This window comes from Apteryx mantelli, chromosome 17, assembly GCF_036417845.1.
Source record: "Apteryx mantelli isolate bAptMan1 chromosome 17, bAptMan1.hap1, whole genome shotgun sequence".
NCBI lineage: Eukaryota > Metazoa > Chordata > Aves > Apterygiformes > Apterygidae > Apteryx > Apteryx mantelli.
This window is the reverse complement of record NC_089994.1, coordinates 18,595,385-18,610,592: the sequence shown is the minus strand read 5'-3', so window position 1 is coordinate 18,610,592 and position 15,208 is coordinate 18,595,385. Positions and strand designations below refer to the sequence as shown.

Here is a 15,208-nt window from a genome sequence, read left to right as displayed (position 1 = left end):
GGCAAGGGTGAGACAGGGTGTGCAGCCAGAGAACAGCACTGTACCTCCATGCTGGGCCCGAAAACTGTTCACATTTTCTGCTTCATATGAGCACAGGAACATAAAGCTGGACCTTTGAGGTCAGAGACTCTAGTCCTCCTGGAACATTTAGGAGCAGAACATTCTCACTGACTTCAGCAGAGCTATTCTGCACTGACACTAGTTTAGAGAGCAGATCATCTCCACAAGCAGTCTGTGCAGGTAATTCAATACTCTCTTCCTAACAAAACAGTAGGATCAGCTGCAAAGCACAATGACATCAGTCCCAATTTAAATGCAGCCTGACATATTACATTCTTTGGACTATCCAATTTCTTTGCAACTCATATCAGGCCTCAACTCTGCAACTGTTCTTACCCAAGCTGATCCCAGGGCATGAACAAAACCCTGCGCAGCTCGAGCAGCAGTCTGCCCATGTGGATTTTACTCAGCACCATAGCTGGAACCTCAAGGCTGTGTTTCTTTTCCACAGTTTTAAAACCAGAACTAAACCCAAGCCAAGCTGAAGTCACAACGGTTCTTCTGCTCTGAGCTTCCTGTTACCATAAAAGAACAATTATCACAGTACAAGAAAAGTGACAGATTGGCACATCATTGAATAGGTGCTATAGAAACCACACAGTTCTTCAAAGCAAAAGATTTCTTCTCCCTCCCCCATCAAAAAATAACCCACTTAATTCACATATTTTCTCTCTATACTGTATATATATATATATTATATATAGACACAATTTTTGGTAAACATTTACAAGATATGTTTGCAACATTGAAAAGATATATCTCCATTTGCATAACAATGCACACTCACATAATTCAGTATACAAGGACACACAGTAATGTACAATCAATAAATAAATACTTTTTCTCCCAGAAGTTATTCAAAAAACACTGCTATTGAACGGCCCAAAGACACTCTCAGGTAAGACAGACAGCAAATATTGTGCAGAATTTCTTGGCTGTTTTTGTTTAAAAACCAAGAAAAGAAAAACTGAAGTTTGAAAGATAAAGTGTCAAAGATGTTGCTTGATAAGACTGTATTTAAGTCAACATATTGGTTCTTGTCCCTCAGACAGGGGAGGACAGAGCTCTTTCCCTTCCCTTTTGGAAGGGATTATGCAGTCAAATTGTTACCTGTCCTAAGATCTAGAGAGCTGCAGAGGTCTCTGAACAGGAACAGTCTGGTTGGGAGGGCACGAGCTTCACTCTGCTTTATGGAAAGATGAAAAATCCACATGCGAACTTGCAGATTTGAAGTTCAAATGCCTTTGTTCCCTGTGCTACTGCACCTTACGGACCAAGCACTTTTTGGAGATTTAATGCATAAAATTGCCTCCAAGAATTTCCTACGTTGTTGGTACATCTTCACTCATCAGAAATATGAGAAATAAAAGAATCCCCATTACTCTCACCCCCTGCTGCAGTCCTCTCACCCACAGGGTTCAGTATGCATCACCCTTCCCTGTTTTTGTAGCGATAACCCCCTCTGTACCCCAGCACTGCAGAAAGACTGATTTGCTCAGATACTGCAGACTGCTTTACCAGACTCTACAGGACTTTTCTGGAGCAGCAGTTTTCTCCTCTGTAGCTTTATATCTTTCTTTTTTCTACAAGCAACATCTGACACATGCCACAACTAAACACAAAATACAGTCAGCACAGACTGATGTTCCACGGAAGAAGGGAAGGGCCCCTCTTCCCTTCTGATGAGCAACACTCCACCAGCAAGAGAAAAGCAGGGCTTACCTTGCAGAGGGAAGGAGGGGAGCACACACATCACACACTTCAAGTGGCAGAACACAGATTTTTGCAGCAAAATTTGAGAGAAAGTACCCTTATAGAGAGCTACAACAAAGCATCTTCCCTGCTGCTAGCAGCACACGATCACGGCAATCTCCTGTGGCCATGAGAAAGCCCTCCCTGACTGATCTGGACCTACCAACAACCTACACCTCTCCTTTTCCTTTTTTGTTTTTACCTGAGTTGAAAAATGAATCCAAACCCTCCGTACCCCAGCCTCAGCGTGACACAAAACTCAGCTCTCACCCTGGCAGTGCTGGAGAGGCACTTCATGCAGCGTGCTCCAGGGGCTGCAACGCTGCAGAGCCGCTGCCATGCGTCTTCCAAAAGCAAAGACCACTCGGGGACCTTGGGCTATTTCCTTCCTCACAGGCATAACACGAAAGCAGCCCACAAAGACCTGACCGGAGACTTTCAGTGGACTTCGAAGGCTTTGCAGCCAGCCCCATAAGCACACACAAAACCTGCAGGCACTACGGGGATTGTTTGCACTGTCTAGCTTTAGGCAGCTGGTCATTGCAATGACTAGAGGAAGAGACAGGCACCTTCAGAGGGAAAGTCAGAACAGCCACTTAAGTCGGGAGCTTTGACTTGCCTTCCAAGGAGCTTTCCCCCACCACGGGTTGCAGGAACGACAGGGAGACCAGACTCCTAATGCAAGCAGCTAGAGTAAGGCAGGTATGAAAACCTCAAGTCTAGAGTTCCCAGAAGAGGTTAGGACCAGATTTTCTAGCGCTCAGAGCCCATTACAGAGGCTGGATTTTGAAGTAGAAATCCGATGCTGAATTCAGAGCTCTTCTGAAAACCCATCCAGAGCTGAAACTCTGTGTGCTCAAATACTATAGTAACAAAAAATGCAAAAAACCCCAGAGGGAGAACAGACTCCTAAAAAAATTTAAAGGGGATGCTATGCACCAAGGGGCAACGTCAAAAGAAGAGGAACTTCTGTGACCAAAGTCCCTCTCTGTTACTGGTAGAACCTCATAATGCTAGTAAGAAAAAGAGTACTGAGAGCGTCCCTGTCTTGCCTGGGCTTGCACGGCTGGCTGGGCTCCCTGTGCCACAGAGTAACTGCTGTCAAAGGAAGCAGCTTTATTTCCTTGCAACAAAGGCTGTAGAGCCCAAGTCAGCCCCAAGGAGGGCTGGCAGCACTGCTCTCCCAGACCCCAAGCTCTGACCTGGGATGCTGGCAACTGCTTTTGCAGTTGCGGTGGTAACCACACAGGCTGCACTTCTATTGCAGCAAGGCAAGGAAGTGACTGCCTGGGTTCTGCTTCCAAAGCAAGTCTTTAACGATAAAATGCAATTGTACAGATCTTTGGTTAAGTCACTGAAGAATGCTGAGAAGAATAGAGCCGGGGCTCCCTGACCTAACACTGAACACAGCATTTTGAGAGCTAAGGGTACTTCCACTTTAGAAAGCAATACGTGTCCAGCTACCTCATTTCCACGGGTCTGGCACTTCAAGAAAAAGGAGAGGGGGAGGAAGCATCGAAGGGGAGTCCCAGCTCTTCATCTGGATGCCTCATCTTCCCCAGGTCCTTCATTTGTTCTCAATCAGAGTCTGGACTTTATACACAAGGTCCCGAGCCAGCTTCAGGATCTGCTTGGTGTTGTGCCGCTCAGCCATTTCTGGAATACAGACAGAAGGAACCCATGAAGAGCCTCGAGCAGGGCAGCCCAGCCTCTCCAGAGGAGTCCCCCCGAGCCTCGTAGCTGTCCGTTTCACAGATGAGTTTCAGACAGCAGCTGAAGCTGCCAATTTGTGTCCGAGTCCCCAGGCACAGTCCCCTCTAGAGACATCTGACTCGGAAGGGCCGTTATTAACCAACTCATCTCTGGATGGTTAGTGCCAGCAGGAATCATAGCCTACGCTCACAGCTCGTGTTAAGCACAGTAGGTGTTTAAGCAACATAAAGTAGGCTGCTGCCTAGGATGGCAGGCTGGCTTTCCCCAAGCACCATATGACCCCTCAGAGCCTTGCCCTTTAGCATCACGTTCCAAATATCAGCGCCTCACAACCAAACGCTGCTCTGTTAATTTTAAACATTTACTGACATAGTCAGCCATGTAACCTCATCACAGACATTTGCAGGTTACATCTGAGGAGCTGCCACAAATTCAGCCCAACAGAACAAAAGCTGTACCATTGAAAAACTTGATGATGTCTGTAAAATCCATGTTGTTCTCCAAGATGATGTCCCGGTACATTTCCACCAAAGCCAGGGCTATGAAGAGCACATAGTGTGCAGAGGAAACATGTGCGGCTGCCCAGATGGTCTCCCAGACAGCAAAGACGTCATCATACACCAGTTCTGTGAACAAAGGAAAAAGCCCAGCAGTTACTAAACCAGGCAATGGCTTGCAACCATCCCGATTCACAGAGTTCACAGCAACTCTGGGAAGACAAGCTAGGCAGTTTCTTCCCACAAGAGCCAGTTCCAATTGGAAGAAATAAGTCATCTGTAGAGACAAATATTCTGGCCTGCAGCAGGTCAGACTTCAGGACACAAATCTGGTAGAGATTCAGCACCAGTTCTGGGGAAACAGGGTCTGTCTAGACAAAAAAAATCAGCCACAAATCTACCAGAGAAAAGCAGAACAGGAACACACAGCAAAAAATTAAGTCCAAACAACTGAAATTGCAGAGTCAAAACATGTTTAGAAAGGTGGAAGCACAGCAGACCTAGCCTTCCCTTCCCATTTGCTGGTCTCGACTGTCTCCCTCCCTGCACACACCTCTCTTGAAGTCCAGGAGAAACCATCGGTAGCAGAAGTAGAAATGAGTGTAATCCCCATTCTGGTGCATCAGCTCAAATAGCTCAGAGTCTAGAATCTGCCAAGAAAAGCAAAGGAAAATCATCAGTGCACATTGGAGGCACCAGCCATTCCTCTATTTCCTTCCCTCCGTTCCCACTGCTCTCCTTCCATGCACACCATCTTTCACCCAGCTTCTCCCTCCTTTGCAACCCTGTCACACATTACTTCCAGGCTGTCTTTACAACCTCCCTGCTCTCCTCCTGCTTCCCATGACAGAAAACTCCCCTCAGCACCTCCTACTGAGGCTCCCCTGCCCAAGAACAGCTTTCTCTTGCTGGTCTGAGAGGCTGCCGTCCCTGTGCCAGGACCCACCTACCTGGATCAGAGATCTCATGTTAGCGAAGTGGGTGTCCATGGCTCCTCCATGGGGGAAGTTCTGATTCATCCTTTTCATAAGCTCAGTGAAACAGCTGAAAGCCAGAGCCTCTGCACAGGTAAAAAGAGAGTGTCACTGCTCTGCTGGACAGACATCGCTGTACCTATACTCATGCATCACTATATCCAGCCATCCAGGAGCAACAGAATATCCCTCTGCGTTTCGCACACACAGAGGAAAGTGCCTCCACTGTCCGCACAGCAGGGACTGGCCTTGGAGACACAGGCCACAGCTCACACTGCGAAAGGCGTCTCACAGTCCCACCATGGCAGGGTACAGAACACATACTGTCCCCAGTTTGGGCTACTGGAAGTCAGACAGCAGAAAGGACAAATAGGATCCTGCCATTAGCTGCTCCACACCTCTGAGCACGGGACCCTCCTGCTGCAAAGATGAACTCACCCAGCAAATCCTCCCCACATAGTCCCACCAAGGTACCAGGAAAACTGAGCAGAGCCACCCACTCACCGTCATCCAGGATGACCAGGAGAGGGGCTAGCAGGTCACACATCCCCTGCACATAGCCGATCTCAATGTGCTGCCAGATGTAGCTGTGTGAGAGAGCAGGAAAGGCGGCCCATGAACCCTTCCCATGCAGCAGAGCTAAGCCACTACACCTGCCTCGCACACGTGGGCTCAGCCAGTCTGCCCGTGCACGAGTGACCCAGCCTGCCTTGTCACCTGCTTGCACATGTCCTGTCTTCGCTCCTCGTATGCTGGCACTCTGTACATGCTGCCATCAGCACACGACAGCAGGCAGGGCAAATCAGACCTCTTTACTCTGTTGTGCCTATGCCCCATGTGTCTACAGCCAGGCTGTAAACTATTAAGTTCTTTGGAGGACTTTCAGGTAAGCCATGCACGGCGCAGCCCTAGATCAACGCCATGCAATGGCCATTCCAGGGAGATCAGTGCAGGAAAAAGTGAAATCAGAAAGCACAACGTGGTGGGGTGGTTTGTCAAAGGACAGAGACTGACAGAGTTTGTTAATTCAGCTCTCATCCTCATCCTTCCCCCTTGATTCATCCTCTCGGCTAGCAGAAAGCCTGTCTCTGCACAGTATTGCCTGCTTTTGCTCCCCTGGACTCAGTGTCCTAGAGAGCAATCAGCCCTGCAGAGATATCTTCCCATATTTGGTAGCAAGTCAAAATGTGTTCAGAAAGGACTCAGATGCACTGCTGGCACAAGGAACAATCTTTTCCATCCTGCCCACTGGTCTTCCAAAATCTGCTGTACTGTAGGTCTCATCTCAGCAGAGATCTCAGACTCTGACTGTCAGATAAAGTGACAGCTTTAATAAAATAGCTGTTTCTCCTCGTATTTGCAATATGAGTAATCAAGTTTTAGCTTTCACTGCGTCTGAAGCAGCTACAGTGGCTGAGCTGGAGATGGCTGGGTCTGTAAATGTCACACAGAAACCTCTTAGTCAGAGGAACTAATTAAAAAAAAAAATCATAAGCCTACCCAGGTATTCCTGTCTCCTGGGTTCTTTTTTAGGCACTAACCACGAGGCTATCTCTTTCAGACGCTTTCTCATTAGCACTAGAGCTCTGCAGGCCAGCCCTCATTACAACATATTTTCCAGGCATATTCCAAAAAGCAGTTGGGCTGCGATGCTAACACTGTGAGGCAGCAGGCATAGGCAGCCCCAGGGAGCTTGCCAGCAAGACAGGGAGCCCTCTGCTTTGGCTCACAACTCCAACACACGGCAGAGTCGCAGGGTAAGCAGTTCCTAGCACAAGGCAGAACTGTGGGACTCCTCAGCCTGGTAACCGTGAGGCCCCTGGAGCCCTGTGTGACCACCAGCTCTAGTGATGATGAAGGGGTGTTGGGGAAGAAGTAAAGGAGGCAAAACTCAGTAACTAAAGCAAAGAGTCTCAAGCTCCAGTCTCAAACTGAGTGAAAGGTGCATTAGGATTGTTGGAAAAATTAAGAGGTGAATTCTGGGAAATCAACAACCACTGTCCGGAGCCTGTTCCTGGACAGACCCTGTCTGCAGGGATGACTGCGCAGGCCCTCATCCTGGCCCCACGCAGTTCCCACCTGCACATGATGTTGCGGAGTTTCTCCAGGTTGGCAGGGGTGAAGTACCAGTAGTTGCGGTCACAGCGCTGCACATCCTTCTCAATGCGGTGCAGGTTCACAGTGTACATGTCCAGCAGCTCTGGCTGCCCAAAACAAAAGCAAAGTTGATTTATTTTCAAATAAAAACCAACAGGAATGTTGCAAGGGCAAAGGAGCAACAGGGCAGAGCTTGGGTGGAAGGTGCAGAGCCACTGTGCACGTACTGCAGGACTAACACAGGGCAAAGGCAGGTAAACAGTGAGACACCCACAAAGAAACCTAGTCAGTGAACATCACAAGCAGATACTTACAGAGTAGGTAACACCCGTCAGGGAGACAGGGGACGCTTCATTGTTAGCCAGATCAGCTACAGCCAGCGAATCCAGCTGCGGATACAAACTCTCCATCTCTGGCTCCTCAGAGAGGTTATCTTCACTCTCCACCAAGCTTTGCTTTTCAGCTTCGCTGTCTGCCCAGCTCTCTACCACAGTCAGAGCCACAGCATCACGATCCTGCAGCACTCCTGCTGAGTTCTCACCCATTCGAACAAAGTCCATGCCTCCACTGGTGGCAAATTCACCTTCCAGGCTGTCTTGGCCCTGTAGCTTGTCCTCCTGCAGAGCACTGTGCGAGTTCTGTGGGGCTGGCACATCAGACCCGCCGGCCTTTCCCTGGGAACTGGCTGAGGATTTGTTGGTTTCCAGGGCGCTGTCTTCATTGCTGAAGCTGCGTTCTGAGAATCCTGATGTGATGGAGAAGTTCTGGGAAGAGGGATGGCCAGAGTCAGGGGAATACATGCCGTTGGGAACTGTCCCATTGGAAATCTTGCTTTGTTTGCCATCTTCCAGTTGAGCATCTGCTTCAGTCTGTTCCACTTCATCAACTGATTCGAACACCTGCACAGCATAAGCAGAGAGCCCCATAAGAGCAGGCAAGTCCTCTGCACTCAGCAGTTCTTGGGGACGTAATGCCCACGCTCCCAATGGCAGCAGGGAGCAAGCTCTGCTCTGAAGAGGACTGTATGTAGGAGGGCATTTCCCTACACACACACAAATATATTGACAGCCAAGTAAGCAGCAAGTAGCTCTTGTTTCTGGTTAGCACTCTAGCCCCAAAATGGGATGCTGACCAGCACCCAGTGACCCACAAGTCCCATAGGAACATTGGGCACGTTGATGCTTGAGCAACAGCGCAGCACACAACATGTTTACATGCAAGTCCAGGGATCGCTCACTGCAGCTGGCAGCCCTGGGCTGGGCCAGGCCCTCTGACAGTCATGGTTTGTGCAGGTCTCATACAGGCAACCAGTAGAAAGAAGCTCAGAGGACTCAGACATTTTAACTTACTAGTGCTGCGCTCGGCTGTGGCTCCACATCTTCACTGCAGTGGAAGTTGACCTCAACCAGAACACCTAGCTCCTCTGTCCCACTTTAACCACACTCTCAGAGGAGTTTCTGGACACAGTGAAGGGCCAATTCTGAAGAAGTCCCCAGCCTTTAGGCTCCCCCACTTTGATATGCAGGTCAGTGTTTGATCATTTCCACAAACCACAGCCCACAGTCCCTGCTCCAAAAAACTATGCTCTACTCAGCATAATATAGTGGGCAGAATGTCATTTAAACACATTGGTTAAACACATGGTTGTAATACATGGAGCAGCCAGGGGCCCTCAAGTGTGAAGGCCACATGGGGGTAGGTCTTTCACTGAGTCCGGGCAGAGCAGGTTGGTGAATATTAAACACGGCCAAGCAGCACACAGTTCTGACCTCAGTGGCTCCAGAGGCAGGTCCGCAAGTCACTGAGCTCCCCTGAATATGGCTTAGGTTTGCCAGAAATCATTATGGCTATAGACTAGGGATCAACCCAAGCTGGGGGAGGGAGCCTTAGGCTGTCGAGGGGCCAGCGTGTGACTGGGCAAGAGGTTACAAAGCACTGCCTTTTACCTGCGTGCTGGAGCTGGAGTCGCTCTGCAGCCGGGCGTGATTCTGTCGGCCAGAGCTGCAGCTTTGGGAAGACTGCAAGAGAGAGCAAAAAGGCCAGTGAAAAGGCAAAAAGCATAGCATTCCGGTGCTGGAACCGGGGAGAGGTTGAAGCCACACTAACAGAGGTGGGCACATCTGCATGTAAAGAATGAATGGAAAATGCATGCAATAAATTCTCAGATTTGATCCACAGAACACATTCACTTCACATGAACTCTGCTGTGCAGATTTGTCACACAGCCCAGCACCCTGTCTCAAAGAGCAACTGACATTTACTGCTGGAGAAGATGATAAAAAACAAAGTCCCAGGCCAGTTCAGTTGTTCAAACACTGTAGGTTTGGTTCTGAAATGAACTGCTTTCTTCTGGCCTTCAGAGAGGTCAAGCTGTCTCCCTGGAGTGCAAGTTTCTACTAGTCCCTGTCCTAATTTGGCAGCAACGAGACTCACACGATCTTAGTTTACACAAACGATGAAGTCACAGGCTGTAAAACAATCCCTCTAAACATACTAATGCTTTTTCCTATTATTAAAAGACAAATATTGATGCTTCAAGCCAGTCTCAGTCAAGAGTGTCTAAAAGTCAATGGCACCATTTTCAGTCTTCCAGCTGAAACACAGAAGAAAGCACTGCGCTTTGCAACAACCAACTCAGTGCCTTGTCTTGTGGATTCCCTCTGAGCAATGAGCCTTCCTTTTGGAGCGAGTCCTCCCTTTATCCAAGCCGCCCCTGTGCAAGGGATATTGCTGTGCCATAGCCTGCAGCTGCTCACACTACACGCAAATCCAGATATACGGAGCGTTGCAATTACGTCACACAGAAACAATAGAGTTTTAAGAAAACACAACGCTTTCAGAATGACAGCAGTAGTTGTCCCCACCCTAATATTGTGGGTGTTTGCTGGGAAAGGCTATGATGGAGAGAGGAAGGGCGATAATTTTCCTCCATTTCCATGGGAGCATTTTATAACAGGAAATTTCAGGTTTTAAAATGGGTAAAGGGTGAAACTTTGCATGTATTAACTCTGTCAGCTCCCCTGTCAGCACACGTCCCTGGAACAGGGCAGACAGATACAGAAAAAGAACGACAGAGGAGACACTGCAGAGATGAGAATGATTCACAGAGCTACAGCAGTGCCGACTGAACAGCCCACTTCTGCTTCTCACCCACGAGAGCTGTGTCACCTCAGGTCTTGCAAACAGATCCTGGCTCTGGTTTGCCTTCCCTGCATCTCTCACTCTCTGTATACACACATGTAGCCCACGTGGTTGGAGCTAACCTCATCTCTTTCCAGAAATACCCACATCAACTCCCAAGAGGAAGCCAGATGAAGCTTCCATGGGGTAGGCACAAAGCTCAGAGTGCTGCACCCACCGGGCCCTTTCTGGCCTGGCCTGTGTTTGTCTCCCGTGGGCGAGCACAAGGTCAGAGGTCCTGGTACTGCTCATCCCATTACACAGGGCTCCTCCTGCCCATAGCCATGCTGCTCTCCTCTGGCTGCTGGGAGAGCACGGCCGGCACGTCACCAGTCCCTTCGCAGCCCATCCTGCCCAGTCATTCTTCTCCAAGAACAAAATCCACATGGAAACAATCACTGGACTCTGTTCCCAAGATTGTTTTCCTTTCAGAGGCTCTTCCCTCCACACACTTGGGTTTGGGCTGTGGACCTGTCTCCTCACTACACCACCATAACCCAATCCCATGGAGCCAGGTGCCTGGGGCCCGAGTCTGTCCCAGGTCTGCCACATGATGGCAAGGTGTACACAGGCCTGTGCAGACAGATGAAACAGGTGAGAAAGCTCCTATCCTAACTTGCATGGATTACAGTGAGCAATGAGGCCTAGGGCCCAGATGCAGGCAGAGATAAGGGGAGGAAGGTGAGCAAGGCTGAAGAACTCTCTCCATCCCTCCCTGTAGTACAGGCTGAAATGGTGTCTGGGTGGCAACGGCCCTTCCCAAGTCCCCTACTTCCTTACCTCGTTGCTGATAGTTGAATCTCTGTGCATCATCCTCTGAATGTGGGAATCTAGACTTGCCCCAGAAGAGCACTTGGCCAGAGCTGCTGCGTGCGACTCCTTCTCCCTCTGCCGGACGATGGCCTCGCAGCCCAGCCACTCTGCCATGGTATGCTCGTAGCAGGTGCGGATCTGGTCATCAGCCTGCAGCATTTGGAGACAGTGGGTCTCTGAGCAGCTGCCCCTGGAATAGCCCAGAAACCAGCACTTCCTCGACCCCCAAAACAGCCCTGCGGGGATGAGTTAAGTGCATGCTTGCACTAACTATGGCTAGATGGGACATAAATCACCTGGTCTGACCTGCTCTCTCTGCCAATCAGAGCGCCTGACCCAGGAAACCTTGCAAAAATTAGGTTGGAAAATGATAATTACCTCCTTCCTACCTGAAGGAGTTCCAGACAGGAACAGGGCACTCTGAAGCTGAGCAACTGGCAGCTGCACATAGGAACTTCAAGCCTGGTCCTATCACTTCCTGACCATCTGGATCTTTCTCCCATCTTCTATCTATGGCCCCAGTACCATGGGAACACAATGGCCTGTGGGTTCAGTGTGGACTCTGGTATATGGATGCTTAGAGCTAAGAAACTTTCAGGGCACACAAATGCAATGCACCAGGTTGCTGAGCGCGCTGTACACCCATACAGACCTCTTTCCTTTCTGCCTCCGTCATTCCAAACTGATAGTGGCCCAAAAGGAAGGGCCAGACAGCCTTCCTGATCTCATGCTGGATCCCACCATAGTAGATCAGCCGCAGCAGCTCTTGGTCCTCATAACTCTGTGGGGAGAACTCTGCATCACTGCGCAGACACAGACAGGACTTGGAGCCCCTTGGCTGGCAGACACAAGGGCAACCCCAGCTGGGCCACAACACCTTTCAGCACCAGAGTACTGCTGAGACACTGAACACCCACAAACTCGCTGCCCATTCCTATAGAGCTACAGATGCTCTCTCAGGTCTCCACTTTGGCCTAAGTACAGCCAGAGGCCCCACAGATAGACATTTTGGGAAATACTGGCTCATTACAGCTGGAAAGTGGCTCACCAAAGTTATCTAAGGTCACTGCTGTGCCTCTGTGCTCCAGCAGCATGTCAGGGCTGCAGCACCAGGCACAGCTCTTGCACTGTCCTGCTCAAGTGACCAGAGCACAGTACTCGGGGCAGCACCACGGACACTGCCGCACACCAGGCCAAAATAAGAGAGTGCTGAAGACAGACAGCAGCCTTCATTCCCTGGCTCCTGCGTGTCTCGGATTAGGAGCCCTGTGCAGCCTGGGGCAAGTTGTATGACTTCTCTTCTTTGGGGAAGATCTTGAATAATTTGCTTTACTTCATTGTGCCACAAGCACTTTAGTGACCCTGTCCTGGACTCCCCACGCCCACCAGAACTGGCATGTCCTGAGAGTGCCAGCCCTACCGTGCTGTCCTGCAGGTATCTCTGCCATATGTCCACAGTCAGTCCCGAGCTAGCATTGCAGGGCACATCAGGAGACACAATGTTGTGGTTAACCAATGCAGATAGGTGGGTTCGCACTGTGGACAGGTGTCTGCAGTAGGCCAGCCCTGCATCAAGCAGAAGCAAACATTCACCTGGAGCACTCAGGGGGTCACAGGAAATACAAGAGGAAGTGCAGAAAAGAGCTCTGGTGAATCTGGTCCCCAAAGGACAGCCTCTGAAGCCACATCCAGCCTAACCAGCAAAGCAGGGAGTCTACCGGGACAGGCCAGTATTTTGTTGTCTTATACCATCAGCATCACTGCTCACCGGGCCGAAATCTGAGGATCAGAGCCTGAATGTCTGCTCCCAATCCTGAACATGTCTAGGTGTGGCCCTGCATACAACAGACTTGATCCAGTGCCCTTGGCCACTACCCTGCTGCCTTAGCACCGCTCCTAGTCCTGAGCCCAGGACTTACCCCTGGCCCATCACACATCTCAAGAGGCATCATGGGGAAGACAAGTACTCACATCCATAGAAAGCTCGGGAGAGGATCTGGTACTTCATATTGTCACACAGGAGCTTCAGCGGGGCTCTGCCAATAAAAACATACGAGATGTGAGGAGAGGATATGCTCCCATGCATGCTCTCGGCCTCTGCTCTGATCTGACTGTTCCAGCTTTGCCTTCGCAGATATCTGAAAAGGCAAGAGAGCAAGTCAACCTGCTGCACGGGGTCCCACCGAGAAGCCGGGCTGGCAGGTGCCGAAGCATCACCTGTCCTGTACCTCTGCTCAGCTTGGGATCAGTCAAGACATCCCAGACCAGGAGACAATCCTCACTTCACCCTGGATACATCCCATAGGCTGCCCACAGCCAGCACAACTGCGAATAGTCCCTGGACAATTGAGTTGAGTGTGAGCTGGAGACACAACTTGCACCATAACTGCACTAGTTCAGCCCTCCAAACTCAGCTGGGCTTTCAACCGTAACCCTTGTTCTATTTTATCTGCGTTTATCAGTGCAGCATTAGAGATACCTTTCATGGCTGCAGCCATTGGATGGCCCACCGTCAGAGGAGCCGCTCTGAGAGCAAGAGGAACAGGAGGACTTGCGGGTGCTAGGTTGCCACATGGGAGGCAGGCCACCACCCTGCGTGTCCATCAGGTCCTGGGGCACTGCAAGAGGGCAGAGAGAGAGAGAGGAGCATCAGCTACTGTCTTGGCACTGCCCCTGGAGTCAAGTGGGCCACAGCAGGCCAACAGAAAGGCAAATTTTGATTAGTGAATGCAGCATCCCACAGTCTTCCCAAGGAGACTCCAATAACCAGGCAGGACCCATGCCAGGTGATCACAGCACCAGCACTGATGAGCTCAGGAGAAAGGAAGGAAAACAAAGAACACTGATGAGAGAGAGCAAGAGAGCACCGTCTGCTATTTAAGTCCAGTGCCTTCAGCAAGCTCATCCTGAACCACCAAGTGCCAACCCAGGCAGAAAACGAACACCCAACCCAGAGAGACTCGAGACAAGGGGCTGCAACAGGCTCCAGCGTAAAGAGAAGCAATAACCTGATGAAACTTTGTCCCAGGAAGCATGGATCACTGGAAGAAAAAAGGCCCCATCTTTCAAACATCCGGATCCCATACGAGCCTTAGAGAAAGAGAGGAGCATCCAAGTCACAAGACCGGCAGCGGGGGAAAGAGTTTGATGAAGCAGTTGAGAGGGACAGCAGAAACAAGCAGCTCTTCATGTTGTCATTTGCTAAATCCCTGCTTAAACTCAGAAGCTCTATTGCAAAGGCCTCAGATTTTGCTTTTTAAATGCAAGGCCAAGGTACTGCCCTGCAAACTCTGCCTGCCAGGTGCAGAGATAGTGCAAGGTGAGGAGACAGCCCTGAGACATTGAATCCCCCTACCCTCACCCCTGTACAGCTTGCTTGCTCTTCTGACCTGGAAAGGCCCTTTAGTCTTGGGCCTCCCTAGGACAGGGGCATCATGATGGTGGTGAACTGTGGGATGCAGACAAAGATTAGGGAAGAATAATCCTATTTGTTCCTCACCGGAAATCAAATCACGGTAGAAATTCAAGCTTCCAGCTGGGAGAGGGCTTACTCTCTGTGAGGCTCACCAGCTCTCCCTGCCTGTGACATTGAATAAGTGCTGATATTGGCAGGAAAAAGATTGGAATATTCTTACTCAAGCCTCTTCCCTCTGCCTCAGCCTGAGCAGGTGCTGATAGGTCTTTTATGGTCAGCATTGACAAGGGACACCTTGCTGCAGGAATTGTCAAATGACAGCACAAGCGAGCAGTTGTACCAAACACAAATGACAGCTGTATTACACTGATGCCGAATGGCCCCCAAAGTGGCAAGGGGAGGTCGGGTCGCAGTGAGGAGACTCAGAGACCATTTGGGGATCACCACCATCTTGCTTGCAGCTGGAGTCCTCAGGATCTTTCCTCTCCCAGCAGTGACGGAGATCACAGAAGCAAGGAATGTATGAAAATTACCATTAATGGTAACTAAAGAAGACACAGAGACAGGACAAAGGCACAAATGAATGGAGGAAGAAATAATATGTAAAGAAAGAACTGATGCAGTTCCATCCCCCTCCTGGGAACATCCACAGGCACCACACAGACCTCAGTGACGCCAGCTGACGAGATTAAACAATTCATTTAACA

General features: G+C 49.9%; 1 protein-coding gene across 1 annotated transcript in view; it reads right to left on the bottom strand.

Moving 5' to 3' along the window:
- Positions 1 to 3,345: 3,345 nt before the first annotated feature.
- Positions 3,346 to 15,208, bottom strand: part of SGSM1 (small G protein signaling modulator 1) — a 47,977-nt gene continuing 36,114 nt past the window's right edge. Inside the window, exons 13-26 of the mRNA XM_067307350.1 lie at positions 14,867 to 15,046; positions 13,566 to 13,704; positions 13,058 to 13,122; positions 12,507 to 12,652; positions 11,739 to 11,867; positions 11,054 to 11,236; positions 9,040 to 9,111; positions 7,408 to 7,992; positions 7,076 to 7,200; positions 5,501 to 5,583; positions 4,973 to 5,082; positions 4,576 to 4,672; positions 3,984 to 4,151; positions 3,346 to 3,468 (exon numbers count right to left, since the gene is read on the bottom strand). Coding sequence (XP_067163451.1) covers positions 3,380 to 3,468; positions 3,984 to 4,151; positions 4,576 to 4,672; positions 4,973 to 5,082; positions 5,501 to 5,583; positions 7,076 to 7,200; positions 7,408 to 7,992; positions 9,040 to 9,111; positions 11,054 to 11,236; positions 11,739 to 11,867; positions 12,507 to 12,652; positions 13,058 to 13,122; positions 13,566 to 13,704; positions 14,867 to 15,046 — 2,171 coding nt within the window. The 3' untranslated portion in view covers positions 3,346 to 3,379. The remainder of the gene's footprint in view (positions 3,469 to 3,983; positions 4,152 to 4,575; positions 4,673 to 4,972; positions 5,083 to 5,500; positions 5,584 to 7,075; positions 7,201 to 7,407; positions 7,993 to 9,039; positions 9,112 to 11,053; positions 11,237 to 11,738; positions 11,868 to 12,506; positions 12,653 to 13,057; positions 13,123 to 13,565; positions 13,705 to 14,866; positions 15,047 to 15,208) is intronic.